This window comes from Schistocerca nitens, chromosome 7, assembly GCF_023898315.1.
Source record: "Schistocerca nitens isolate TAMUIC-IGC-003100 chromosome 7, iqSchNite1.1, whole genome shotgun sequence".
Taxonomy (NCBI): domain Eukaryota; kingdom Metazoa; phylum Arthropoda; class Insecta; order Orthoptera; family Acrididae; genus Schistocerca; species Schistocerca nitens.
Window position 1 is genome coordinate 282206592 of NC_064620.1, and position 25633 is coordinate 282232224.

The window sequence follows — 25633 nt, forward strand, 5'->3', positions numbered from 1 at the left end:
TTGCCAAATTTGGTGTTATTTTTTGTTAAATTTGTTGTTTTTTCTGACTTTCTGTGTTTTTTTTCCTTTACCAATGTTACTTTCTTCCAAATCCAATACTATTTTTATGACACTTTCAGTGTAAGTTCTGATATCACCTATAGTTATGAGGGAAATGTTCATTTATTTTAAGATTACACACAATCTTAAAAATCACCGATTTTTGCAATATTTTGTAAATCTGCCAATTTCATGTTATTTTTCATGTTATCATGTTCTTGAAAGTTTCCTGTCGCTACTTCTAACCTGTCCTGTATTTCGCCTTTTCAGAGTATAGGATAAACAAAAAATGAGAAAAGGCAATGAGTCACCTGCAGCTGATTGATGGATGGTGCATAAACAAGCAGAACAGCTCAGAAAATTTCCAAAATCATCATTTTCTGAGCTATTGCTTGTGTTTATGTGCCGTACATCATCCAGCTGCAAATGAGTGGTTCACTTTACTTGTTTCAGTTTCTTGTGTCTATCCTGGAATTTCCATCTTGAAGAATAGTTAATTAAAAAATATGTATTGCTGTGGGCTCATTCACAGATGAAAAATTAACTTGCCAAAAAACTGAAATGTTATGTGTCATACCATTACCATTATGATATCTTTGACATCCCCATCCATACTTATAAGAATTTCAGTGTCAGAATCAACAGCAGCATCCTTATTACGAGGATCCTTGTCTTTTATTTCTGGTTTAGAGCGGCGTCCATATTTTTTCTGTCCAAAAACAAATTTTGGGGACACTTCTCGATCTGCAATATAATAAATAAAAAACTGAAAAATACTAATACTGAAATACGAGCAGGCAATATCTGTAATTAACATACAACCAACGTGAACAGCAACTGACAATTTGGTGAAAGGAAAAATTCATCATCATTGGCATATCAACTAACTTCAAAGGTGATTAACATTTAAAGCCTCAACAAATAGAACAGAGCTTGCAGCCTCTGAATATGACAGCTATGCTGCAGCTCTGAACTGTGAATTATTACATCATACTGGTCAAATGAGGAGCAAGTTTGATACTACAGCCTGTCCTCGCTCAGAATGGTTAGTTGTCTCCAAGTGCAGTTGCACTGCTACAGCCAGTACATGCAAGCACATTTCCACATACAAGAATTTGCAGTGAATCTGAAGAATCTGCAGCAAATTTTTCTGTCACTGGCTACTTTGCATTTGTTGCACTTTGGGCCAGGTGTTGCTGTATATGAAATGTAACTAACATACGAAAATAATTTTCAACCGTGGAACGAGTACTCATGAGCAGATAAAAACCGTATCTGAAAAGTTAGGTGAGTGGTCTTAAAAACAAAGGAATCAAAGAGTTAAAAACAACATACATTTACTGGTCTTTAAAGTAATCACCATTAGCTACAAAACACTTCTGACATTGGTTGTAAAGCTATTGGAAACTGTCAGCAAATGCCTCTTGTGAAGTTACTCGAAGCACCATGGTCACACATTGTTGGATATCCGCATCATTACAGGAGATGAGACCTGGTGCTAGCAATCAATCCAGAGACCATGCAACAGGCAATGGTGTTGTGTTTGTTGTGACTTGGCAAGACAGCCAAGCCACTATGAGGTAGCCGAAAGGCACGCATTTAAGCTCACGCAGGCTGGCGTGAGGTCTGGAACAGTTAAAGGAGTTGAGACTAGTAAAATAAGTACGTAGCTTCTGGAATACTTAACTTTAATCCATAATTGGTGAACATCGGTCTGACGGTACATGCATCACAAGATTAATAGCAAATGATAATGGCACCTTGCTAGGTCGTAGCAAATGACGTAGCTGAAGGCTATGCTAACTATCGTCTCGGCAAATGAGAGCGTAATTTGTCAGTGGACCATTGCTAGCAAAGTCGGCTGTACAACTGGGTCGAGTGCTAGGAAGTCTCTCTAGACCTGCCGTGTGGCGGCGCTCGGTCTGCAATCACTGACAGTGGCGACACGCGGGTCCAACGTATACTAGCGGACCGCGGCCGATTTAAAGGCTACCACCTAGCAAGTGTGGTGTCTGACGGTGACACCACAGTGTTCATTATGTTCTCCACCCCCCACAAAATGTTTGCTGAGAAAAAATCTCAATCCATCACAAACTTCTACTTGAGGGAGGTGAGGAAGACAATGAAAGCCATGCCACTGACTTGATTGGGCTATGGATTGTATTGGTAGCACCAGGTCTCATCTCCTGTAATGATGCGAATATCCAGCAATAAGTGACCATGGCGCTTCAAGTGATTCCACAAGAAGCATTTGCTGACAGTTTTAACGGCTTTACAAACAATGTCAGAAGTGAAGTATAGCTAATGGAGATGACTCTGAAGATCAGTACAGCTGTTTTGTTTGTAACTCCCTTTTCCTTTATTTTCTGAGACCATTCATCGAACTTCTCAGACACACCTTATATTATGTCGCCAAATCAAACTGTCTACTTGTTACGAGAATTCCACCACATAATTTTAACTACTTGCACAGTCTGATAGCTAATGTAGCAATGGAAGCCAGTGCAGCTAGTCACTCTTTCCTCTGTGGTCTCACCTGCAGCTGGACACTGCAGCCATTAACTACAGCTTGAGCTGTGCTGCCAATCAGCACTCTGCTTAACAGTACAGATAAATAATGATGTTAATTTTGTCTTTTGAACTGAAATTAATTCACGTGGGATGGAAATACCATGGTTAGCTGGAAATTAAGATTGGTCTCTGGACTGGTGGTAGAAAATACAAGGAAGAGAGAATTTCATCAGTCTGCAACAACATTCAATAACGATTACATGTTGTGTCCACCCTCAGTCTTTCTGTAGTAAACATTTCAAACAACTTAACAAGTAATAACAGCCTCAGAGTACATAAGAACTTTATGATTAAAAGAGACTGCATTCTTTCCTGTGTTTTTTTATCATTTATCAAATGATCACAAATTTAAAAGAAAAGTAACATTTATATGTTTAAAAGCAGAGATAAAAAAGGCTTCCATTACTTACAAGTTCATTTTGATAGAAAAAAGGGTGAACAATATGGGTATTCAAATCTCAGTAGTAACTGACAATAAAAATGGTTTCAAAAATAAAATAAATTCCAACTAATAACTATTTCTACAGCATGCATTCAATAAACCATCACACAGTCTCAAGGACTGAGAAAATGTGTTGTTTTACTGAGCCAACAGATCCAGGAAACATTTACAGATTAAAACTGTGTAGCAAAATAAAATACACATAAAATAAAAAATGATAATTTGGTCAGTACATACATTTCAAAATATTGTAGGATATGTAAACAACTATTTAAAATCTAGACACAGTAACAACACCCTCAATATACTTTCACTTAGATATGAAATCTGTTGTCACAAAACTACCATGATCTGAAAGTGATACTAGCATTTACAAATATAATACTAGGAACAAAACTAGTCTCAATTAATTACAACCTTCCTTTTGCATAGAAGGGAGAGATGCATTCAACAACAAACCTATTTAACTGTTTCCCTGGTAAATTAAAGATGGTAGGAGACAAGGAAAGCAGTAAACAAAAAGTTAAAGCTTTTCTGCTTGGTCTTAATTTAAATACGAATTTCTGAATACAATGCACAATAACATTAACACAAAAGCCAATAATGTCATTTTTTGCAGCTGGAGTTCACAGTTACACACAACTTTGAAATTACATCATGGTTACTTTTGACTGTACTATTATTTATTTGTAAAACTCACTATTGCAATTATGGTTGCTCGGCTATTATCAAGTGGTATTTATGAGAGAGAGCTGTAGAGGGTATAAAATTAAAACACAAAAAACAGCATATAGTACAATAAAAGGAAATACGGAAGCATCCGATCCCGCCTGTCTGCTTTGACCCATGACGTCACAAATATGGCGGAAACAACAATAAACCACGATTCCAATATGGCGCATACAAAGTCGTTACGTACACATTATGAAGACGAAAATACATTGAAAAACAAACACACACATGTTCCACAAAAAGCCTAATGACACTAACGGGACAAGTGCAGGAAATTGGGGGTTTTTGGGTGGGGACAAACTAAATATAAACAAATTTAAACACCGACCCCCATACACAACCACGCAAAACGACGAAAAAAACCGATATCACAAAACTCCCCAAATACCACTAAACACAATATCATCTGGAATCGGACACTTCCCTTGACCTATATAGCTCTACAGCAGCACCCGACCCCAAAAATTGGGATCGAACACTTCCCTTGACCTATATAGCTCAACAGCAACTCCCAATCCCGTCTCCCAATACAAATTCCAACATACACCGCCAAACATTGGGATCGAACATTCCCTTGACCTATATAGCTCAACAGCAGCTCCCAATCCCATAAGTTAGGATCGAAAACTTCCCTTGACCTATGTAACTCAAAAACATCTCCCAATACCAATACCAACCTTCACAGCCACACATTTCAATGAAACACTTCCCTAGACCCCAACACACAACACATACACCGAAAACAAAACAGTAAAAACTTACCACAAAAAAGTTCTGGCACCACAAACTAGATTGGCCACCACAATTACACAGGCACGCGCGAGTGGCCGCCAGCCCCCCCCCCCCCCACACACACACACAAACCACGGAAAAAATACTCAACCAAAAGAAAGACCCGATCCACCCACACCTCAATCCCTCCCCCCCCCCCCCCCCTCAAACCAACCCAACCTCCATCTTCACTCCAAAATAAAAAAACCCACAAACAAAAACCAAATGCAAAATTTAAAAAATCTCAATCACACACTACAACTCAACAAAATAAATCCTCCACAACTAAAACACAAACCAACACACTCCCTCCCCCCCCCCCCCACAAACATTCTAACACAAAATAAACCACCCACCCCAGCCTGAGCCGCACCCACCCACCCACCCACCTACCCAGACCACCCTAACCAACCACTTTCGGCCTATACATTTTACTCACAGCACTTAAGAAAACCGGAACAACACAGTACATCTACATCCATACTCCGCAAGCCACCTGACGGTGTGTGGCGGAGGGTACCCTGAGTACCTCTATCGGTTCTCCCTTCTATTCCAGTCTCGTATTGTTTGTGGAAAGAAGGATTGTTGGTATGCATCTGTGTGGGCTCTAATCTCTCTGATTTTATCCTCATGGTCTCTTATACGTAGGAGGGAGCAATATACTGCTTGACTCTTCAGTGTAGGTATGTTCTCGAAACTTTAACAAAAGCCCGTACCGAGCTACTGAGCGTCTCTCCTGCAGAGTCTTCCACTGCAGTTTATCTATCATCTCCGTAACGCTTTCACGATTACTAAATGATCCTGTAACGAAGCGCGCTGCTCTCCGTAGGATCTTCTCTATCTCTTCTATCAACCCTATCTGGTACGGATCCCACAATGCTGAGCAGTATTCAAGCAGTGGGCGAACAAGCGTACTGTAACCTACTTCCTTTGTTTTCGGATTGCATTTCCTTCATTTCCTTAGGATTCTTCCAATGAATCTCAGTCTGGCATCTGCTTTACCAACGATCAACTTTATGTGATCATTCCATTTTAAATCACTCCTAATGCGTACTCCCAGATAATAGCCCTCAGGGACACTCTTCTGCCAACAGTACTCATCTAAATGAGACTGAAGTTTGGAAGAGCACCTCTTCCCCCTCCCAAGAGCTGACTTAACTGCCCCCCCCCCTCTATTGTATTGGTACAAGCCCGTCTCATAATTTTTGAACTCTAAGCTATGGTTCACTACTAAATGATGGAATCCCCTCTCACCCAACCCCCTATATGAAAAAAAATCATCAGAAACTACTGTGGACCCCGGCTCCTCAATTAACCCCACTAAATCAGCCTTAGACCTCCCTTCCACAACCCTAAAAACACATTCAGAACACCCACCCCCCGGAACAACAGTCCCCCACACCCAGAGACAAACCAGAGACTTACCCCTCCCATACTTCCTTTTCCCAAACTGCAACTCGTCCACCTCTACAACAACCCCATGCCCCCTCAGCTTACCCCTGTACTTAATGAACTCTGAACACACTTCATGGCAAAAAGAATACCAATCAAGCACACTCCTCTCACTCACACCAGTCTCATGCGCACAAAAACTGTGTGGGGATCTATAACAAAAGCAATAAGTAACCAGTACAATCTCGCACATGCCCAACCGAGACTTCTCGAACCAGGTACCGCGCCATATGGAAAGCCAAATGTCGTCTTTCCGACAGCACCACATATAACCGTCCCTGGTCCGAGAGGCCGGAACTTTAGCCAACTTCATTTCTTCCCCGCAAACACAGCATTTGACAACCTCAGCAATTAAGCCGAAAAGATGCAAAAACTTAATGAGATCTAAAGGGGTGTTCCCCATAATAGCCCTCAAATGGGCACTGTTAATCTTGTCTGTCATATCCATTCCTGAACAAAAAACAACCACTGATTAAATTTAATAAAAATACCACACGACGTACAGCGATCAACACTAAATTAACCTTCACACAAAACCACAAAATCGTTAACTCACTGAAACGAATTCCACTTCAAACACACTTGAACAATACTCGATACTGAGCAACAGCAAACTGAGCCCATTACACCAAACAAACGAAAACCCTGAACATATCACCAAAGGGCACAACAAACCACAACATGACGACATCTACAAACACGCCACACTCACAACCCAAACTCCGCGCTGTCATGACGTCACACACCACAACACCCTTACGTCATGGGTCAAAGCCGACGCGTGGGATCGGACGCTTCTGTCGACCCCAATAAAATGCTAGTGCTACTTATGCTGTGCTTTATCACATCAAATGCTAAAGAACGCCTGACATGATTACATGTTCTAAGCATCTTCATATCTTGGCTGTCGACGTGCAAGAATGCATTTACAAAAAATGAAAGCGAGGCTATTATGAAAATAGCACAAATCATACATTCAGTTAATGCTGGTAATATCTTTTAAATGAATCACATAAAATTGCTACTTGTTTATACTGTATCTATGACAGTTGACATAACTGGTAAGGAAAATATACTGACATGTAATACTTACATAGAAAAAAAAATATGACATGGGAATCTATTTCCTGGCACTTACTCGGTTGTCACATATACAACATACTACACAAGTAGTGATTTGATGTGATTTGTGTGAAATATGTGAACAATGGTAACAGTATGCCTAATTTATGTGATTTCCATGAAGTACATAGTCTTACTGTTGCTTAATGTAGGTGCATTCTTACAGTTAAAATACGCAACATATGAATGTGTTGGCAACATGTAATGTGCTAAAGCACAGCATAAACAATAGATTGTATTTAACTTTTTATTTCATTATATAACTGGTATATACATGGGATGATGCGAGTTCCATTACACGCACACAGTTTTTGCACTTTGCAGTATACCATTTGATAATGGCCACTCAGATGAAGTTGTAAAGAGACTGTTGCATAAATAAATAATTTCACAGCAAAGGTGACCAATGATGTAAATGTTGAGCACATAACTATATACTCACTGTGAAAAAAACATATTTTAAACTAGATGACTTGTTCTACAACAGGTGAGGTACAGGAAACCAGTTAAATAATTATATGATAATAGCGACTGATAACCTTAGCAGTTAAGTCCCATAAGATTTCACACACACACAATTATATGATAAACTTTACGTGCTGAAGCTTGTGGACAACGGAGAATACTCATCACGATATATATGTGAAATACTGACATTTACCTGGCCATCTACATCAGATCTTTTACATTCCCCAACAAAAAATCCCTTCCATCCTCCCCCACTCTAGGAAATTACTGTTAATATACAGAGATGAGAAATAACTTTCATCTGAAATGTCTTAAACAATCCACACATTGTCAGTGATCTAGTTCCTCACAAGGAAATACATCCAAGTTTTGAGGATCACAGGAAACCAATAATCATTACCTTTCTCCCCATACACATTTATTTCCAGAAAAGCATGCCTATTTTACTTTACAAGAAATTATATGTAAATGAGAGAGAGAGAGAGAGAGAGAGAGAGAGAGAGAGAGAGAGAGAGAAGCTGATATACGAAGTGGCTGTTTTTACATAGGACTCCATTTGATGACCAGACAGAACATGGTTCACAAATCTATGGGATTGGAGTTGCATATGAGTCTTCCACAGGCACAGGGCCCATCAGCATTTGGTGGAAAAGGGGGAGAAGTGAAAGGGGGGGGGGGAGGAGGAGGAGGAGGAGGAGGAGGAGGAGGAGGAGGAGGACTATGTAAGTTTTGTGGACAGCAGAATACTACCTTGGAAGCACTGAAAAGTACTGTGGAGAGGATATTCCTCATTTAAGAACATGAGGAAGTTGCACAGGTGGGAATGCCCCTTGCAAAATCTTCTTGATTTCCCTAACATCCATCGCCTACGTTCCCTCTGCAACCGCCACTACTTGAACCCATTCTATTCACATCCACCTACTCTCACTCTAATGCCCAATTACTTTTCTGTTCCATCCTTGTACACTACTTTGACACTTTCCTCGTCTCTTTTCTTTCTCTTACCATGGATACTCTGTTTCCTATCTGCCCTTTTTTCTCTCTGGATTTTTCCTAACATTCTCTTAACCTGCCCCTGGAAACTCTTAAGTTACTCTAACCCAATATTATCTGCCACCCACTTCCCCCCAACCCCTCCCATTCCTTTCATTCCTCACTCCACACCCAGTCTGTTTCCCCACCACACTTTCCCATCCAAGATCACCAAGCACCTCAATATTGTGACAGTGTCAGAACACAACATTTCCTTTGTAGGTACGAACTGTATGTGTTTGCTAATATGAATTAAGCAATTTCCTCTAATTTCTACATGTCTGGTCACTGCTCTACGTCTGGTCATTGCTCTACATATATAATAATGCTAATATGGATAACAATAACAACACCAATAACAACAATAGTAATTTGTGGACTCTGATCATAACCTTACAGAAATACATAGCTCAATTTTGTATGGATGTATCAAGATAGAGTTGCAATATTTAGAAACGGAAACTGGAAAAGTCAGAAAATATGAGAAATATTGTAAATCCTTTGAGGCAGTAATCAACTGCTAATTTGGGAAGTGCAGAGAACAGTTCAGAGAAGAGACATAGAAGATAAAAAAGAATAAATTAAAATTTAATAAAATCCTCCATCAGTGTTTGGCAGAATGAAATAATAACAAAACAAACTGAACAGTTTCTTAATATTTTGAAACAATTTTTATTTACTCATTAACTAGCTTCAGGCCATTATCAGGTGTGAACTATCACAATAACAGATGAAGTACATTTGAGCAGAGATGAAATAAAAATAGGTGGACACTGAAAATTCTGAGAATGGGAGGTCATTCCATGCCAAGAGGTCTAGAGGTTCCCACATGAGCACCACAGATTTTCATGAAATTTTGTTTGAATAATCGCACATATTCCCAATGAACATTGGTAATGTTTCATGGTAATTAATTCAATACTTCTGGAGATATAGTCATTCATTTGACCCCATGACACAGTCCAACAGTGTGCCTGTGAGTTTTCGGCAACTTTGAGGCATAACATTCATTTAATTAACAGTAAAATCCGTTTTTAAAAGATAACCGTGTAATATAATAAGATTAAGACCACATTTGGCAGAAAATTATAGCTGGACCAGCAATGTGACATTCAGGTTTAGAATAATATTTAGAAAGATAATTCGGTTTCAGAAAAGTTAGATCTGAGAAGCATGTCTGATTTTGGATAAAAGTGATGGGGGAAGAAATTAAGAAAGAATACCATAAAATGCTTTCTCAAACTTTTGAATTTAGCAAAAACCTATAACAGGTGGAATAAGGTGGTTGAAAGTGTGAAGAGAGTGCAGATAAAATATGGACGGATAAGTTATTACACGATGACCAAGTTAAACTTTATATATCATACTTAGTACTGTGTATAAATGGAAAACAATGAATGATAAGATAGTGTTAAAATGGTGTGAGGCAGGACTGACAATTAGCCAACTGAATCACATTGCTTTGAATAGTTTTATCACCAAAATATCTATGCTCTTTCCTCCAAGCGTCACACTCTCCATTTGTTCAAAAGCTTCTTACTATTTGTAGTGTGACTTGAACCAGTTAATTAAAAACATTTGGATATGGTTAGCAATGTTTTCTTATGCCCTGCTTGATTCTTACTTTAAGTCAATTTAGCTGCTTATGACAACAAATAGTAGGAGGAGAAGCAACAACTGATATATTATGACATGCAAAGCAATGGATAAAGAGAGAAAACATGCATTTCGGTTTAAGATGAGTGAATGGACAATTTATTAAGAACATAGACAACCCTATCATATATTAGTTTTTCGTAGCCAAATAAAGCTATGAATATACTATGCAGAAAAAATAAATCAGATTTTTTCATATTCATAGCCATATTTTATAGGGTAAAAGGGAGGCTGACATAGACAGGAGGCATTTGTTAATTACTGTTGTTAAAAGAAATCTTACATTCTAGTACACAAATTCTCTACAATCTTCTGAAACATGCACATTAGTAAAAAGAAAGGAGTGTTAATAATTACCGGGGGATCCTCTACCCCCAGAATCCCATTTCTTTTGTCCTTCTCTTAACATTGTTAAGAGACCGTCTTTAAACTCAGTGAACGTCACTCTCCTGGAGGACTTATCATTTCCCAAAAGGTAATCCATCAGTTCCAGACCTTGTTCCTCAAGCTGCAACTTGGAGCAGAGTTGTTCAAGACTTTTTCTGTCAAGGCTCCCTGTGTTTTGTTCATCACAGCTTTCAAACACTGTAAGTAATTGCTGTTCGTATGGATCGAGCGATCGGCCCTCCATGGCATGGCACAGACTGTTATATTCACAACGAAGGCATCACACATGAAAAAAGGATTAAGCCCGTATATTGTCTTAACCTAAAAGTCACGTCTCTCCTGCGACATTTTTCTCGGAAGTTTGAAAATGTAACGAACCAAACTTTTAGCAAGAGCAGTTTAGAACTTTATGCTGGTCACAAAAGAAATAGATCCAAAAATATATGAATTCATAAATATTTAACAACTTTAATCAACTCTTCCTGTCAAACACCCATTCCCGTTATTTGAAGTACGCAACACAGATTGCGCTGCTTGCAAAGTGAACAAAAGACAAACGACGTGCGATGTTTGTTTATAACAATATGAGAAGCAGGTGATAGTGAACAATTGCAGGTAGTAATATGAAATAACTGCCGGCAGAAAAATTATAAAGCTATGTCAGATCCAGAAGATGAGGTAAAACAGGTAAAAACCAGCAAATATAATCAACCGTGGTACTATTCGCAAAAATGTTAAATTGCGTTATTTAGTTCATCATAATTTCCTAAAGCCGAAAGCGCGCACCCATCGTATCGAAAAGTAGCAGAGAAATTTGTTAGGACAAATAACGAACACTGTACGCCCAAAGACAAATTCAGTTCAGTTCAATGTTTATTTCCTTACTGCATTAAGGAAAATTGTTGTTCCTTGGATTTTATCGTATACTTATCAGGTGGTAGTGGTTGCTGTCGAAATGTAATGAGTGTGAGGTCTTGAGTTCTCACTTAGCTCTCCTTTATGAGGCATTTATCCAAATGCCTCACAAGACAATGCTTCATATAACTAGGAACCCATTGTCCAAGAATATCTTGCTTCAAATCTGGACACGTTCCATTTTCATCTGGTAGCCAAAAAGTATTTAAATGAAGCTGAGAGATGACTGGCCCATATTGAAGTTTGGGTTTACATTGTTCACTATATCATGTAAAACATAATACGCTTGGTAGCTATACCTGGATTTTTTCACTGAGTAGTGGGATAGCTCATTTACTGAATTACGTCTATATAGGTATTGTGCAAACCTCTGCGAAGTGCATGGCAGAGGATGATTCACATTTTTTTCTCATTCCATTTGCACATGGAGTGCAGGAAGAGTGGTTGCTTAAATGCGCCTGTGCATGCATTAATTATTCTCATCTTGTCTTCACTGTCCTTACAGGTGTAATACATAGAGGACTAGTATACCTTAAGTTCCTCACATAATTTTAATTTTTGAAGCCTTGGGTAAACTTTCAGAGGATGTTTGATGGCTGTCTGCAAGCATCTCCCATTTCAGATTAATTAGCATTTCTGCAATGATTTCCTGTCAGTCAAACATAACTGTAACCACTCGTGCTTTCGTTTTTTTTTTCCCCTACCTGTTTAATATAACCTGTTATTCTATTGTAGTGCAGCTGAAAAATATTCTTCAGTCGGTTGCAATGTCTTTTGTAGACTGATTTCACTTTACCAGTATCTTATCAATGAGTGTGGTATTCAGCAGGAGGACTCAATCATAAATTAAATGCCCACCCTCTGTAGTGAGTCTTGGCCAGATTATTTCACATGCAGTGTTTCAATGGATATGAGTTGCAACAGCTCTGTTGCAACAAATACACCACCTCCATTTCCCATTAGCTTATCTTTTTGATATATACTTAGGTTTATCCCAAAAATCTCGTTGCTATCAATTTGGATTTTAGCCAATTTTCAGTGGCTAACATTATGTGATGTCTGTTGGTTTTCAAGAGCACTTTGACAGTTGATCACCACAATTTTCATAGTCTCATCTGTGGGAAGTAGTATGTCTTTTGGTCTTACAGTGATTACACAGATACTTCGTGTCTTGTACAGTTATTATTATCTGGACTGAATAGGGAATCACCGAATCGAAAAGACACCCTTATGCATACCCCACACACAGTCACCTATTTAGTTAGCAGCTTCTGTTGTACAATGCATTCCTAAGCCAATTAGAGTGATTTTGCAGTTCTCAACTTAATGATACAAGTGTTCAAAATCACAACCAAGCTTGTCACAGAACTTTGTACTCTTTAGCTCAAGCCATCCATTCAAATCAGCTCCAGCGGACCACAATCACTTCAGAGAATAGTGCTGCCGATTGTAAACTTTGTTGAAGCTACATATTTTGAGGCATCATTGACTTAGATGTTGGTGTAATATTGCATGAAACCAATCAAAGGACACTTTTCCGTTCTTAAAACATGATTACATCACTTTTTTTCTATATAGGTAAGGTAAAAATTCCAGACAATGGATACAAATTTGAATTCATGCAGCACTGGAGTAACAAGTTGACATGGAATTGTTCATTTCCTTAAATCATACAATAATTTGTACAGCATTGTTCTCTTTGTTGGATCTGCAATTTTCCTAACAGGTAATCAAAAACATTTCCCCAAAATACTGCAATGCATTACAATTTCATCACAGCTAACAAGTAGTATGTCAATATCACATGATCAGCTGTCCAGATGAATAATCATATTTAAATGTCATTCCTAAATTCAGCACTGCACACTCATCTGTTATAATAGTGACTTTCTCAAATATGTTCAGCCAGCAGATTATGATGTAGTAGAATAGCTATAAAAGTATGGGAGAAAAGAATAAGATGAATGATGTAGAAATATCTCTATTAAGGCCATCATCAGCCAGTTGACTTCCAGTGTTTCGTAAAGGTCTCCAGACTTTCCATGCATTATGGCCTTCAGGAATTCGCAACTGCATCGCTCACTTTCAGATCTTTTGGAACCCAGCAAAGAACTTTCTTGGTCAGTTTGCCTTGCTAGATATTCCATCAACCTTCATACCATTTTCACTGAATCAGAATTATGTCATGCTCTACAGGCTCTGTGGTCAGTTATTTTCTTTTCTTGTCACTCCTAATAATTGTTTGTAAACATCTCTTCATTGCTCACTGAACATGCTATAGTTTTTGAGTGGTTTTAACATTGAAAGTCAATGCCTAACTGCCATAAGATGAAGTTGGATCACTCCAGGCAAACTAATTGTGGTTTCCATATTTAAATAAAATTGTACAGGAAAAATGTTAACACCAAATAACAATTGTAACAAGGTTAGTATCTGTAAAGTCAGTAAAAAGCTGAAAACTTTCCAAAGAGAGTGATATACAAATACTTGTTGTAAATTTTAAAGATGTTTGATATAAGAAAGATTGATTAGTCAAAATCCGATTTATAACCAAGCTTGATGTTTTCTTCCTGCACTTAGCATAGAAACAAAAGAAAAAAAAACTGCCATGTGTACAACGGTCACAAAAAATAGAAGGTTAAGTACCCAACAAAATTATGGAATACTGTTTCATTAGCAAATTGAGGGTACTCTTCCAAAATATGACATTCAGATAGTTTTATGCTCCAAGTACTGTACATGGACTAATCTTAGCAGATTAGGAAGTGATGTGTCAGAGGGCAAGCTTCAGTGTGGATGCAAGTTAAAGGCTTGAGCTTGATACCTCTGATTTCTAGCCAGCCCATTTCCCCAAAGATTTATGGCTCTGTACCCCAACAGTGAGTTTACTTTGACATCAGGTTAATATGTAAGTGTTTTTGGCATACTACATCTCCAATTTAATTACCATAAGTTCCCATGTTCCCTGATACACAGCAAAAATCGTCTCCTTTCTTATTTGTAAGGAAGCAAGCATGTGTCAAGATGGCCGTAACTGCTGGGTATAGGTGCATGTGCTGGTTGGCTCAGTTTGCACATATTGTTGGGGAATAATAGTAGATGAGGAATATCCAAGCTCAAATGCACCATTTCCTTTAAGATCACATGTAGCTTCATGTTCTAGGTACTGAATTCATTGTTAAGTGGACCTTGAAGACACAATAAAGACAATCATAGATCAACCAAGGCAGTTCCCCTGTTTAGACCCAACAATGTAAATAGTTATGTAGTTACTCTGTTTATGCCAGGGTGGCTGCTGGTTCCTCTCCTCATTCTCCATCCCCCCTTCCCAGGTAGGGACTGAGAGATGGTTCACACCAAATACCATTAGCTATAATTTGGCATGGATCCCAAACGGTCTTATTGCTTCTATATTATTGATGAATAATATTTCCTTATGTGGGTGCACACACAGATTGAATGCTCGGCACTGTGCATAAACAAAGAACCTATGTGCTTGTCACACCATGAGGAGCTGCAGCCAGATAAGACAGCAGCAGCTCACAAGTTTGGTGCAGAGACTGGTTATGAGACTGTGTAGACATCTGGAACCAAGCTGATCTCCTCATGATAGCATCTGTAATGTTCAAACAAAGTTCTTGCTTAATAGTGCATCTGGCACATATAACCCAGCTGGAACCGCACAAAAGCTCAAAAATTGAACCAGACATATTCTGCTTGCTTCCAGGGACCCACGGCTAAGACCTTTGGCGATATTAAATGCTTCAAGGGACCTCAGTTTTAAGTGCTTTCATTCGAATAACAATATTAATTTACAAACAAACATGAAGCCCACTGTTTTACTCCCATATTGGTGTCCCACATCAATCCAGCTGTATTGAATAAATATCAGACGTTGTGAAAATCCATGCAAATTAACTTTTTTGCTGAGAACGTTATCCTAGTGTGTACATTCCATCCCTCCAACCACTGTTACATGGTTCAGGAAGGAGCAAAATGTAGCAAAATTGTCCACATCCACAAATAAGGATTTCTGAAATGGCTTCCGTATTGTGGACATAATGGTACAAGATTAGAGCTCAGTGATGGTGACATCTTAGATGCTTTATTCGGGGACACTGTTCTGCTACTCAAACTAGTATGATTGTGAGACCAGAGTTTCTCCTGGTGTATACAATGTTCAAATAACATGGTATGATTGATCTCCCCCAACTTGGTATTTGAAATGTTTCTAACTAGCAAAGATTATACAAATATGTTGATATGTCGTGCAAATCCATGTTGGCAGAGCGACACTAGGATGCCTCCAAGTAGTGTCATGAGTATTACCGAGGCTGAAAAATACATCTACGAGGTGTTACGTGTGTATAACTGCCTCTGGCCTGTCCACCTATCATACCATGACATTTACTCCAGCCTTAGTATAAAAATATCTCCTAAACCCACACTGGAAGCAATTAAGCAAGAACATAGAAAAGATGATAGTTCACTATCTCCATTGAGATTCTCATGCACAGCTTGACTCAGGGAATTATCCTGTTTCCCAGATTCACTTTAAGGGGACTCGTGCATGAATACCGGGGGAAATCTTGAAAAAATTGTCAGTTTTCTAAACAGTGTTAACTCGAAGAATAAGATTTGTAAGCCCATATAATGATTACCATCTTTTAAGGCATCTTTGGGGAACATTTTTGTGTATGAACCACAGCTTTAGCTCTCACACTTCTTATCAACTGTATTTTCTTGTTGAAAGTGAAATAAACAACACTGATTACCTATGTACATCATAGGTACACATTACTCAAAATATAAAAAAAGTAGAAGGTTTATTTTTTCTGTAAGTTCTTTACACTATTATCTTTAAAGCATACTATCAAAAAGATAGTGCTGTCATAAATTGTGGTACAAAAAATTTTAAGTATGATTATCAAAAATTTTGGAACTAGATTCAGGGTTTTTCTTCAAAAATGCATTTTATTTTCGAAGTTAAGTTGCAAGCGTAATCTACTTTTTAGTTAAGTATATTTTAAGACAGTATACAAAATTTTAGCTCTCTATCTTTAATAGTTTTTAGCCAAAGTGTACCAGAACATGAAACAATTTAACTTTCGGTAAGTTAAAGTTAAAACTTGCTTTTTCTATTAAACTTGCACAGCACTAATGCATCCCAGGTCCATATTCATATTTTTTCCTGTGTTGTTCTTCCTCGCTACTCTTTTTCACACTTCTTTTTCTTATTCTTGCTTCTTTGGTGGCTACCAGTACTGATTTTTTTGCTTTGAAGAGTCTCCTATGGCCAATGGCTACTAGAGCTCTATGTATATTTAGTCCACGAGGCACTCCCATCATTTCCATAACATTAAGCCTTGGCACTTCAGCGTCATTGAAACATAGAACAGCATCTAGCAACCTATTTTTAAAGTATTTAATTGTACTGGAAAGGTTTTTGGTATCTGTACAGTCACTGAAACTTTCATTTGGATTCTGAGACCTACCATGTAAACATTTGTCAAATAATCCTGTGACACTAAGATCCCTATATATAGGTTTTATAACTTCCACTTTAGCAAATGGCAAAGAATGTTTATGATTGTAGATCCCACCTTGGGTAACAGCCCTCAGGTAGCCACACCATGAATCACTCAATGCCAGTTGGGCAGAACGCATGACATGGGTTGTCATCTGTGGAGGATTTATGAAAGAAGGTAGCCCATACTGCCTTTTCATTCCCTCAACGTTGTTTTTATTTTGTCTTATGGCTTGTCCATAATAATACTGCAACCTGTCTATTTCTTTGTCTGTACACTGACCATGTCCACTAATGTACTTACCATTAGCTAATTTCTTTCCCTTTAAATTCATTTTCAAATTCTTCAGTCTTGTACCTAACCTTTCCTGGACATGTCCAACATATTGCATTTTTTTCAGTTTTTGTGTCAGCATAAGGTTTGGATTCACAAAGTTTTTGGTACCCTTTTGAGTCTCCATCTTCTAGTTAAGATGTATGCATCACACCATATTTCTCCACTGACATGTGAAATATCTTCACAACACCTCCAGATTCCATCCCTCCACAACAACCACTAAAATTAATCAAACATTTATGATTTTCAGTTCCACTAGTGCAGCCATGACAGTACTTGGTAATACATTTCACTTCAATGACTTTACCATTGTCCAAGGAGGTAGCTGTCACTACACCATTAAGCAAACTATGGCCTCTTCATTGCCAGGATGCATTCAGGTTGCAGACATACATGTATTGCTGTCATTCATGTCTACACTTTCCTGAACAGCATTTTTCATACTATTATTTGCTACTTCTTCTAAAGTCTGTAGAATAATTTAATTGTGCCTGTGAAACTTTGTAGGGGGAGGTAAGTCCTTAAGAGTAGAGAAAATTTGTGCACTTTTATACTCTTTCCCTGTACAGATCATAGCAAAAGCAAGTCTAATATATGTGTTATACACTCTCTGTTTAGTTATGCCACAAGTATAACCATACTCACTTAAATCACAAAAATTAAAAACAATTCTTAATTTTGATGCACAACCTCTTCTGACACACATTTACTCAACTACCCTCACACCACTATTGCCACATTCCTTACTCTGCAAAGCTTTATTTATTAGTTCAGATGGAGCAGAGAGTTCAACAATAATACAACTTGAATCAGTAGTTGGCATCTCTTTATTATCAACATTATTGTCAAGTACATTGTCAAATATTTCAGTTTTAGCTTCAAAGCACTTGGAGCAGTTGAAGCTGATTCAAGTGTTGTATCATGTTGTATTTCAGTATTAGCAGAGTTAACCTGTCTGGTGAACTGATATCTATAAAATTGACTTCGTTTAACACTAAACTTCTTAATTTTTCTCATTGCTTTCTAGTGTCATAAGAAACTCACACATACAATTACTTCACTGAAAACAAAATATTCGCATGAAAACAACAGCAAACAATGACTAAACAAAAGATAAACAACTGTAAAGCTTTCGCAGGTTAGCCAACTTAAGTGACTAAAAGTTATAAAAATGAAACAAATGAGAGTAAAACTTTATTTTTAATAGAGCTGACTGTGTGCCAAGGGGATGTTGTGGTGCATGCAGCCACTTTTAAATTCCTCTAATTTTGGTACTTTCTGTGGACCATTTTTCTGGAAGTAAACTTTTTCTGATTCAGAAAACTACAGGGAAATTTTTAAGACAAAAACGAAAAAATCGATTTTTTTACAGTTATTCACGTACAAGTCCCCTTAACACAGCAATGAGAATTCGTTTTGGTGTCACGTTGAAGTGCCACAACGTAGTATATTGGGTTTTGTCATGACCATTTGCTGTATTACAATCTGCAGGTACTGGTAGACTCAGCTCTCAGATGGAAAAATGGGTGAAGTAAAGCTCTTCGTTACGAGAACAAAAAACCTAACAAACCCTCTGAGCTTTGTGCTGCTGGAAGATTGGATCCTTGCTTGCTGAGCAACAATTTTGACAACTTTCTTTTGGGAATTTGTTTGAATCAGTGATCTGCATTGCGCTGTCACCAGTAGCTGGGGAGCTAAAAGTCGATGTAGACAGAAGTCTGTCTTACTTGAAAAATCGCAATACAACTGATATATGGCAGGTGGCTGCTAATGACAGATGTTCAGATTGAAGTTTTATTATTATTATTAATTATTGTTATTAATAGCTTGTCCAGTGCTCATGATGTGGTTGGCTAAGCCAAGACCCATATTCTTTGAGAGACGGTCCATTTCATAGTGCATGGTCACTGACTTAATTTTTTCATCACAGCATATGGCATTCGCCAGTGACTTTAATCTGTAGTACCTTCCACTCGTCAACTTAGACAGGGCATCTGCAACTCCACTACCAGTAGGGGGTCTCTTATTTTTCAAGTTTGATTTTTTTTTCTTTCCCCCCCCCCCCCCCCCCCCCCCCCCCTGTATACTACTCCTCAGTTGGGTTAAGCTGCACAAAAAATTTCTTGTGTGTAATTCAGGATTAGTAGGAAAAGAGTGCCTTTGGTCCCTCCATAAAAATGAGAGAAAAATGCATAGAAATTGTATTTCTTTTTTATCTAAAATATGTTGTTCATGTGTAGCTAATTAGCCAAACTTTACTAATTTCCACTTGATCATCAATATTGTTTTATAAACTTTAATAATAAAAACTGTAAATTTGTAGGCAAGTTTATGTAGAATGTAAATACTTTAGAATTAAAGCAGACCACACACTGAAAGCAGAAGTTTTGAATTGCCAATAGGCATACACAAAAGAAAGAAAACTTGCTAGCTTTTGGAGTTATCCATTGATGAGCTAGAGTAAAACAAATGGAAACACACACACACACACACACACACACACACACACACACACACACACATATATATATATATATATATATATATATATATATATATATATATATATAAAAAGATGATGTGACTTACCAAACGAAAGCACTGGCAGGTCGATAGACACACAAACATACACACAAAATTCAAGCTTTCGCAACCAACGGTTGCCTCGTCAGGAAAGAGGGAAAGACGAAAGGATGTGGGTTTTAAGGGAGGGGTAAGGAGTCATTCCAATCCCGGGAGCGGAAAGACTTACCTTAGGGGGAAAAAAGGACGGGTATACACTCGCACACACACACATATCCATCCACACATATACAGACACAAGCAGACATATTCAAAGACAAAGAGTTTGGGCAGAGATGTCAGTCGAGGCGGAAGTGCAGAGGCAAAGATGTTGTTGAATGACAGGTGAGATATGAGTGGCGGCAACTTGAAATTAGTGGGGATTGAGGCCTGGTGGGTAACGGGAAGAGGGTAATCTCATTCCTGATGTCCAGGCGGAGCTTCAAGGAATCCTCAGAACCTTAGGCCCCCTGCAAAACCTTGCACCTGACTCCATCAACCTCTTGACCCACCGACACCACTCACCCCTACCTTCTACCGTCTTCATAAAATTCACAAACCCAATCATCCCGGCCGCCCCATTGTAGCTGGTTACCAAGCCCCCACAGAACGTATCTCTGCCTACGTAGATCAACACCTTCAACCCATTACATGCAGTCTCCCATCCTTCATCAAAGACACCAACCACTTTCTCGAACGCCTGGAATCCTTACCCAATCCGTTACCCCCGGAAACCATCCTTGTAACCATTGATGCCACTTCCTTATACACAAATATTCCGCACGTCCAGGGCTTCGCTACGATGGAGCACTTCCTTTCACGCCGATCACCTGCCACTCTACCTAAAACCTCTTTCCTCATTACCTTAGCCAGCTTCATCCTGACCCACAACTTCTTCACTTTTGAAGGCCAGACATACCAACAATTAAAGGGAACAGCCATGGGTACCAGGATGGCCCCCTCGTATGCCAACCTATTCATGGGTCGCTTAGAGGAAGCCTTCTTGGTTACCCAGGCCTGCCAACCCAAAGTTTGGTACAGATTTATTGATGACATCTTCATGATCTGGACTCACAGTGAAGACGAACTCCAGAATTTCCTCTCCAACCTCAACTCCTTCGGTTCCATCAGATTCACCTGGTCCTACTCCAAATCCCACGCCACTTTACTTGACGTTGACCTCCATCTGTCCAATGGCCAGCTTCACACGCCCGTCTACATCAAACCCACCAACAAGCAACAGTACCTCCATTATGACAGCTGCCACCCATTCCACATCAAACGGTCCCTTCCCTACAGCCTAGGTCTTCGTGGCAAACGAATCTGCTCCAGTCTGGAATCTCTGATCCATTACACCAACAACCTGACAACAGCTTTCGCATCCCGCAACTACCCTCCCGACCTGGTACAGAAGCAAATAACCAGAACCACTTCCTCATCCCCTCAAACCCAGAACCTCCCACAGAAGGACCACAAAAGTGCCCCACTTGTGACAGGATACTTTCCGGGACTGGATCAGACTCTGAATGTGGCTCTCCAGCAGGGATACGACTTCCTCAAATCCTGCCCTGAAATGAGATCCATCCTTCATGAAATCCTCCCCACTCCACCAAGAGTGTCTTTCCGCCGTCCACCTAACCTTCGTAACCTGTTAGTTCATCCCTATGAAATCCCCAAACCACCTTCCCTACCCTCTGGCTCCTACCCTTGTAACCGCCCCCGGTGTAAAACCTGTCCCAAGCACCCTCCCACCACCAGCTACTCCAGTCCTGTAACCCGGAAGGTGTACACGATCAAAGGCAGAGCCATGTGTGAAAGCACCCACGTGATTTACCAACTGACCTGCCTACACTGTGAAGCTTTCTATGTGGGAATGACCAGCAACAAACTGTCCATTCGCATAAATGGACAAAGGCAGACAGTGTTTGTTGGTAATGAGGATCACCCTGTGGCTAAACATGCCTTGGTGCACGGCCAGCACATCTTGGCACAGTGTTACACCGTCCGGGTTATCTGGATACTTCCCACTAACACCAACCTGTCACAACTCCGGAGATGGGAACTTGCCCTTCAGAATATCCTCTCTTCTCGTTACCCGCCAGGCCTCAACCTCCGCTAATTTCAAGTTGCCGCCGCTCATACCTCACCTGTCTTTCAACAACATCTTTGCCTCTGTACTTCTGCCTCGACTGACATATCTGCCAAAACCCTTTGCCTTTACAGATGTCTGCTTGTGTCTGTGTATGTGTGGTTAGATATGGGTGTGTGCGCGTGAGTGTATACCTGTCCTTTTTTCCCCCTAAGGTAAGTCTTTCTGCTCCCGGGATTGGAATGACTCCTTACCCTCTCCCTTAAAACCCACATTCTTTCATCTTTCCCTCTCCTTCCCTCTTTCCTGATGAGGATTTTTATATATATATATAGGGGGAAACATTCCACATGGGAAAAATATATGTTAAAACAAAGATGATGTGACTTACCAAACGAAAGTGCTGGCAGGTCGATAGACACACAAACATACACAAAAAATTCTAGCTTTTGCAACCAACGGTTGCCTCGTCAGGAAAGAGGGAAGGAGAGGGAAAGATGAAAGAATGTGGGTTTTAAGGGAGAGGGTAAGGAGTCATTCCAATCCCGGGAGCAGAAAGACTTACCTTAGGGGGAAAAAAGGACAGGTATACACTCACGCGCACACACCCATATCTAACCACACATACACAGACACAAGCAGACATCTGTAAAGGCAAAGGGTTTTGGCAGATATGTCAGTCGAGGCAGAAGTACAGAGGCAAAGATGTTGTTGAAAGACAGGTGAGGTATGAGCGGCGGCAACTTGAAATTAGCGGAAGTTGAGGCCTGGCGGGTAACGAGAAGAGAGGATATACTGAAGGGCAAGTTCTCATCTCCGGAGTTGTGACAGGTTGGTGTTAGTGGGAAGTATCCAGATAACCCGGACGGTGTAACACTGTGCCAAGATGTGCTGGCCGTGCACCAAGGCATGTTTAGCCACAGGGTGATCCTCATTACCAACAAACACTGTCTGCCTTTGTCCATTTATGCGAATGGACAGTTTGTTGCTGGTCATTCCCACATAGAAAGCTTCACAGTGTAGGCAGGTCAGTTGGTAAATCACGTGGGTGCTTTCACACATGGCTCTGCCTTTGATCGTGTACACCTTCCGGGTTACAGGACTGGAGTAGCTGGTGGTGGGAGGGTGCATGGGACAGGTTTTACACCGGGGGCGGTTACAAGGGTAGGAGCCAGAGGGTAGGGAAGGTGGTTTGGGGATTTCATAGGGATGAACTAACAGGTTACGAAGGTTAGGTGGACGGCGGAAAGACACTCTTGGTGGAGTGGGGAGGATTTCATGAAGGATGGATCTCATTTCAGGGCAGGATTTGAGGAAGTCGTATCCCTGCTGGAGAGCCACATTCAGAGTCTGATCCAGTCCCGGAAAGTATCCTGTCACAAGTGGGGCACTTTTGTGGTTCTTCTGTGGGAGGTTCTGGGTTTGAGGGGATGAGGAAGTGGCTCTGGTTATTTGCTTCTGTACCAGGTCGGGAGGGTAGTTGCGGGATGCGAAAGCTGTTTTCAGATTGTTGGTGTAATGGTTCAGGGATTCCGGACTGGAGCAGATTCGTTTGCCACGAAGACTTAGGCTGTAGGGAAGGGACCGTTTGATGTGGAATGGGTGGCAGCTGTCATAATGGAGGTACTGTTGCTTGTTGGTGGGTTTGATGTGGACGTACGTGTGAAGCTGGCCATTGGACAGATGGAGGTCAACGTCAAGGAAAGTGGCGTGGGATTTGGAGTAGGACCAGGTGAATCTGATGGAACCGAAGGAGTTGAGGTTGGAGAGGAAATTCTGGAGTTCGTCTTCACTGTGAGTCCAGATCATGAAGATGTCATCAATAAATCTGTACCAAACTTTGGGTTGGCAGGCCTGGGTAACCAAGAAGGCTTCCTCTAAGCGACCCATGAATAGGTTGGCATACGAGGGGGCCATCCTGGTACCCATGGCTGTTCCCTTTAATTGTTGGTATGCCTGGCCTTCAAAAGTGAAGAAGTTGTGGGTCAGGATGAAGCTGGCTAAGGTAATGAAGAAAGAGGTTTTAGGTAGGGTGGCAGGTGATCGGCGTGAAAGGAAGTGCTCCATTGCAGCGAGGCCCTGGACGTCCTTACATGGTGCTGGCTAGACTGACAGTGCCATTGTTATTTGTTGGTAGGTGGATTGGTTGTGGCGGAGGGGGTGAGTGGAGGGATAGGGAGGCAGGGAGAGGTATTGGGGATGGGTGGCTGTCAGCTCGGAGGGAGGTGGCTAGTTTGCTGGCTAGGAATGCCAGAGAGAATGGTGGCAGGTGCATGGGCTGGCATGATTGTAGTAGCCGATGGGAGGTGGCACATGCCGAAGGCGCTGTAGGGATATGAATTGACAGGGGGTGACAGGACAAAGGAGGGGAAACTGTTGGACGCATGGTGTGGAGACAGTGGGTTACGTGAGATTAAGGCCAGGACAACTATGGGAATGGAGGATGTGTTGTAACGACAACTCCCATCTGCATAGTTCAGAGAAGCAGGTGGTGGTGGAAAGAATCCAAATGGCTCAGATTGTGAAGCAGCCATTGAAGCTGAGCATGTTCTTCTCAACTGCATGTTGTGCAACCATGTGGTCAAATGTGTACTTAACAGCACTTTGGCGGTGGCCATTCATCCTGTTGGACAGCTAGTTGGTAGTTGTACCAACACAAAATGCTGTGGAGTGTTTGCAGCATTGTTGGTATATGACATGACTGCTTTCACAGATTGCCTGGCCTCTGACAGGGCAGGGTAAGCCTGTGATAGGATGACAGGTCTTGCACCATAATCTGCCACAAGGATATGATACATGTGGCAGGGGTGGGAGTGATTAGGATGTTATGTAGATTGAGTAGGTGACAACATACTACTTTAGGGGGGACGGGAAGGATCTTGGATAGAATAACCCTCATTTCAGGACAGGATTGGAGACAATCAAAGGAAGGATATGGTTCAGTTGTCCCAGTTCTATGTGATATTTGGTGATGGGGGCACTCCTTTGTAGCCAGTTCTTGGGGGCGTTGGGAGAACGGGTTTTGTGAATGTGTGGCATGGGAAATCTGATTCTGGAGTTAGCTTGGGGAGTGTAGCCTGCCTGTGAAGGCTTTTGTGAGGTGTACTGGGCAAGGAAGTTTTCTTCACTGCAAATACATTGTGAATAGGCTGTATAGGAGGGATGTTTTGGTGTGGAAGGGATGACAGCTATTGAAATGCAAGTACTTTTGGTGGTTAGTAGGTATAATGTGGACAGAGATGTGGATGGAACCATTGGAGAGACGGAGGTCAATGCCAAGTAAGGTTGTGTGTTGGGTTGAGGAGGACCAAGTGGAGCGGATGGGAGAAAAAGTGTTGAGGTTGTGAAGAACAAAGCTGTCAGAAACACTTCAGTGGCTGCATCACAAACTGAGCCTCGTGGATCCTTCACTTCACCACCAGCTTCTCTAAACTGTGCAGATGGGAGTTATCCTACAACTCTCATAATTGTCCTGTCCTCAATCTCAGGTAACCCACCATCCCCACACCTTCCACCCAACAGTTTCCCCTT

The 25633-nt window shown here is 40.4% G+C and overlaps 2 protein-coding genes across 2 annotated transcripts in view; one reads left to right on the forward strand and one right to left on the reverse strand.

Moving 5' to 3' along the window:
• The window catches only part of LOC126195573 (ninein-like protein), a 143946-nt gene extending 132791 nt beyond the window's left edge, over window positions 1-11155 (reverse strand). The window contains exons 1-2 of the mRNA XM_049934199.1: window positions 10643-11155; window positions 617-783 (exon numbers count right to left, since the gene is read on the reverse strand). Coding sequence (XP_049790156.1) covers window positions 617-783; window positions 10643-10916 — 441 coding nt within the window. The 5' untranslated portion in view covers window positions 10917-11155. The remainder of the gene's footprint in view (window positions 1-616; window positions 784-10642) is intronic.
• Window positions 11156-11228: 73 nt separating this feature from the next.
• LOC126194991 (cytochrome c oxidase assembly protein COX20, mitochondrial) overlaps window positions 11229-25633 on the forward strand; it is a 50178-nt gene continuing 35773 nt past the window's right edge. Inside the window, exon 1 of the mRNA XM_049933408.1 lies at window positions 11229-11359. Within this exon, the coding sequence (XP_049789365.1) occupies window positions 11330-11359 (30 nt within the window). The 5' untranslated portion in view covers window positions 11229-11329. The remainder of the gene's footprint in view (window positions 11360-25633) is intronic.